The 4,315-nt window shown below is 62.6% G+C and overlaps 1 protein-coding gene across 1 annotated transcript; it reads left to right on the top strand.

Moving 5' to 3' along the window:
- Nucleotides 1-2,294, top strand: AANAT (aralkylamine N-acetyltransferase). The gene is made up of 3 exons (XM_061455670.1): nucleotides 1-247; nucleotides 1,158-1,312; nucleotides 1,989-2,294. Exons 1-3 carry the CDS (start codon nucleotides 91-93, stop codon nucleotides 2,292-2,294), a joined length of 618 nt encoding a protein of 205 aa, XP_061311654.1. The 5' UTR covers nucleotides 1-90.
- Nucleotides 2,295-4,315: the final 2,021 nt, after the last annotated feature.

Genomic DNA, 4,315 nt, shown 5'->3' with positions numbered 1-4,315 from the left:
AGCAGGAGCAGGACCGGGAGCAGAAGCAGGACCGGGAGCAGGAGCAGGAGCAGGAGCAGGACCGGGAGCAGGAGCAGGAGCAGGAGCAGGATGTCGGTGCTCAGCGCAGTGCCTTTCCTGAAGCCCGTCCATGTGAGGTCCCCCCGCAGCCCTCCCGGCCGCCAGCGCCGTCACACGCTGCCTGCCAGCGAGTTCCGCTGCCTCAGCCCCGAGGATGCCGTCAGCGTGTTCGAGATCGAGAGGGAAGGTGAGGGGCTGCCGGGGGGGTCCTTCCCTTCCCTTCCCTTCCCTTCCCTTCCCTTCCCTTCCCTTCCCTTCCCTTCCCTTCCCTTCCCTTCCCTTCCCTTCCCTTCCCTTCCCTTCCCTTCCCTTCCCTTCCCTTCCCTTCCCTTCCCTTCCCTTCCCTTCCCTTCCCTTCCCTTCCCTTCCCTTCCCCCTGTGCTCTTTGAGGCCACGTCCTGGTGACAAAACCCTCCCTGTGTGCCCTCGTGGGTGATAAGGAGGGACTCAGCGGCTGTGGCTTGTGGCCAGGCCACCCTGGGCTCGCTAATGAGGTGTGGAGGAGCTGTGGTTAATGAGGTGCAGAACCACGGCCCTCAGCTCACCCACTCCCTGTGGTGTGGGGATGATGGGAGGTGATGCCCTGGGCTGAGCAGCCTGGGGTGATCCTGGACCAGATGTCCCAGAACAGCCCTGGGAGCCAGTGGGCAGCAGGAGAGGGGGGGAAGTGGGAGGAAGGACACCACGCTCTGCCTCCGGTCACACTGGGAGATGCACCCCAGCAACCTTCCCCCTCCCTTCCACCCCAGGCACCCCCAGCTCCCCTCTCCCAGACTCACCCTGCCCATTTCTCCGTCCTCCCCTAAGGGAGATGCAGGGAGGGAGGGTTCATCTCAGCACCCACTGCAGTAGCCTCGGAATCAGCAGCAGGAGCCTGAAGCCAGCTCCTGGGCCAGGGGGAGCTGCTTTTGGATGAGCAGAGCCGCTCCCTGGAGCCACCCGGGCCCCTCAGAGCTCCTTTAGACCAAGTAGGAAGCAGGACGCAGGATCTCTCCCCATCACATCCCGCTTTCATCACCCACATCGGTGCTGGGGGGTGTCCCAAAGGGTCTGGGTGCCCCTGGTCCCCCCCTCCACTCACTGCTATCCCCCTCCAGCCTTCATCTCCGTCTCCGGGGACTGTCCCCTCCACCTGGATGAGATCCGGCACTTCCTGAACCTGTGCCCGGAGCTGTCCCTTGGCTGGTTTGAGGAGGGGCGGCTCGTGGCCTTCATCATCGGCTCCCTCTGGGACCAGGAGAGGCTCAGCCAGGTAAGAACCAGACCCTGTTACCCTGGCTCATTCACTGGGGACCAGAAGCTCCCTGGGGTTACCCAGGAAGTGTTCTCCCAAGGCTGTGCTGGGGGAAATTAACTTCCTCAGTAATTACTTTTACTGATGCTGTTAAAAATACGCCAATTAATTCCCCTCAGCATTCATTTCAGGATTAAAAAGCCTCCAAGGATGATGGGGGAGCTGAAGGGGGATTGCACTGCGGACCCTTGTCCTTATGGGGGGGATGTGGACCTTGAATCTGGGGTTCAGTCTGGAGAAGAGAAGGCTCGGGGAGGACCTGATGGCTCCCTACAAGTGCCTGACAGGAGGCTGGAGCCAGGAGGGGCTGGGCTCTGCTCCCAAGGAACAAGGGATGGGACAAGAGGAACCGGCCTCAAGCTGCCCCAGGGCAGGTTTAGATGGAGCTGAGGAACAATTCCTGCCCCAGAGGGTGCTCAGGCATTGGAACAGGGCAGGGCTGCAGGCACCATCCCTGCAGGTGTTCACACAGCGTGGAGACGAGGCCTCAGTGCCATGGGTTAGGGGTGGCCTTGGCAGGGCTGGGTTGGACCGGACGAGCTTAAAGGCCTTTTCCAACCCCGTTCTCCGATCCCGCGGGGCTGGGAGCCCGGACCCGAGCAGGACGGGCCCTGACCCCGCGCTCCCCCTGCAGGCAGCGCTGACCCTGCACCGGCCGCAGGGCTCGGCCGTGCACATCCACGTGCTGGCCGTGCACCGGGGCTGCCGGCAGCAGGGCAAGGGCTCCATCCTCATGTGGCGGTACCTGCAGCACCTGCGGGGGCTGCCCGCCGCCCGCCGCGCCCTGCTCATGTGCCAGCGCTTCCTCGTGCCCTTCTACCAGAAGTGCGGGTTCCGGGCGCTGGGGCCCTGCGCGGTCACGGTCGGGGACTTGGCCTTCGTGGAGATGGAGCACGCCGTGCGGGGACATGCCTTCCTGCGCAGGAACAGCGGCTGCTGAGCCCCGCGGCCCAGCCCCGCCGATGGGGACAGGAGGAGGCAGCGGCCGCCCTGCATCCCCACCGCAGCTCCGCATCCGCCCCTCTGCCTTCCAGCCACGGACGGCCTGGTCCCATCCCAGCGCTGACCCCATGGGCTCTGCTGCAGCCGTGGCTGTGCGGACAAGCCGGGGCTAAGGCCCCCCCTCCCCCGGGCATGGAAAGGTTGGGGGTCTCTGCTGATACAAGGGTGCTCAGAGCCACGGTTTGCAGACACCCAGTAAAGCCCACGCATACACATGCCCCAGCCCTGCACCCTCCCCAGCACCCCCCCATGGCCAAACCCACCCTGAGCAGCCCTCAGACCAAGCAGGGCTCCTGGCAGACGCTCCCCTGCCTGCAAACATCCATTCAGAGCCCTTGGAGCGCATCCCCAGCCCCACATTGTGGAGCCTCCCTTGGGGGCCACACCGAACCAGTGCCCCCCAAACCCACGTCTTGCCCCAGGACAAGCCTTCTGCAAACACCTCAAGCTGTTGGCAAGCAGCAAATAAAGGCACGGTGATGGTTTTCTACGCAGCCTGTGTGTTTGTGTCCTGCTCTGACACTCACCTCGCCACAACAGCCACAGCCAACAGCCCTTGGGGCATCTTGGCTTTGAGGGAGATGGGGCAAATCCAGCCCTGGGTCATTCAATGAAGGGGACACAGAGAGGGAGCTCTGTCCTTAGGCAAGGTGAAGGGGATCCATGGATCTTTTTCCTGCAGGTATTTGGCTTCCCCTTCCTGAGACCCTCAAAATCCTGTCCCCTGAGAGGAGATGGGGAGAGCCCAGCCCTGCACCCCAGGGCAACAACCCCAAGCTCATCCTCCCTCCCTGACACACCAACCACCACCAAAACCACCGCAGCAGCTGAAAGCGCTGCATCCCCGTGCCCGAGGAGGGAGAAGAGGCCTTTGTGTCTCATTAAATACAGGTAGAAATTTATTAAGGAAGGGGAAAAAAACCCCACAGCTTTTAAAAAAGTATCAAAAAGAGACAAATGAGGTGAAGTGTTCGTCTTTGGCTGGAGCAGCAACGGGAGGGGTGGGGGTGAAAACTGGCCCGTGGAGGGGGGAAGGATGCAGGAAAGGATGCAGGGAGGGATGGAGGTGCCACATTGCTCCCAGGCTCACCCCAGGAGCAGCTGTGGACAGAGGGAGCCTTGCTCCCAGCCCTTGAATACTCATCCCAGGACACCCCAGCTGGGGGTTTCCCACCTTCCCCCATTTAACAGTGCTGAGACCCACCAGCACCAGAGCAACACACATCAGGGAGAGACAGCCCAGGTCCAACCCAGCCCAGGGGGGTCAGTGGCCCCAGGAAGGACCTGCCTTCACACTGCGGCCGGCAGCAGGGCCACGGGGATGCTGGGGAGCAGCAGCCAGGGCTGGGGCAGGCAGGGGAGGAGGACGGCGACTGCCCCATCCTGCACTCCTGTCTGCACCATTCGAGGTGCGAGGGCTCCTGGGTCTCTGTGCTTTGAAGGAGGAAAGGGGTAACGATAGGGACGGGAGGCAGAAGCAGGAGGGGGAGCACAGACAGCTTCCTGAGGGGTCTCTGGGCTTCAGGAGCAGCCACACAGGCACCCAGGGTGTTTTCCTCCATGCCTGCCTCCTGCCATGGCCCTATGACCACAGCACCTGCAGCCCCTCTGCTTCCAAAAAGGGAATTTCACTGAAATGAGGGGAAAAGAAACGCCCCTGCCCCAAGTCCTGCCTCTCCATCCAGCCCAGGGAGCAAGCACACGTCTCCTTCCATTGCCTTAGGGGAACAGGAGATGAGAGAGCGGGACTGACAAACACCTTCAAAGCCCAGCTCTGAACACCTCAGAGCCGCAGCACAGACCCTGGGGAGCCCAAAGTGGGGAACCCCTGGGCACAAAGAGCTGCAGGTAAATACCAGTGCCCCCGCAAAAAAGGGGGTCGAGTTCACAGTATGAGCTGCAGCACCTGGGGCACCGAGGTGGGACGGGACCGGGACAGGCAGGGCCCCCCAGCAACAT

Source organism: Pezoporus flaviventris, unplaced genomic scaffold (genome assembly GCF_033815535.1).
Source record: "Pezoporus flaviventris isolate CSIRO_AGI_PZ_B2104156 unplaced genomic scaffold, CSIRO_AGI_Pfla_v1 ptg000020l, whole genome shotgun sequence".
NCBI lineage: Eukaryota > Metazoa > Chordata > Aves > Psittaciformes > Psittacidae > Pezoporus > Pezoporus flaviventris.
Note: the sequence above shows the minus strand (reverse complement) of the source record. Positions and strands in the feature narration are given on the sequence as shown.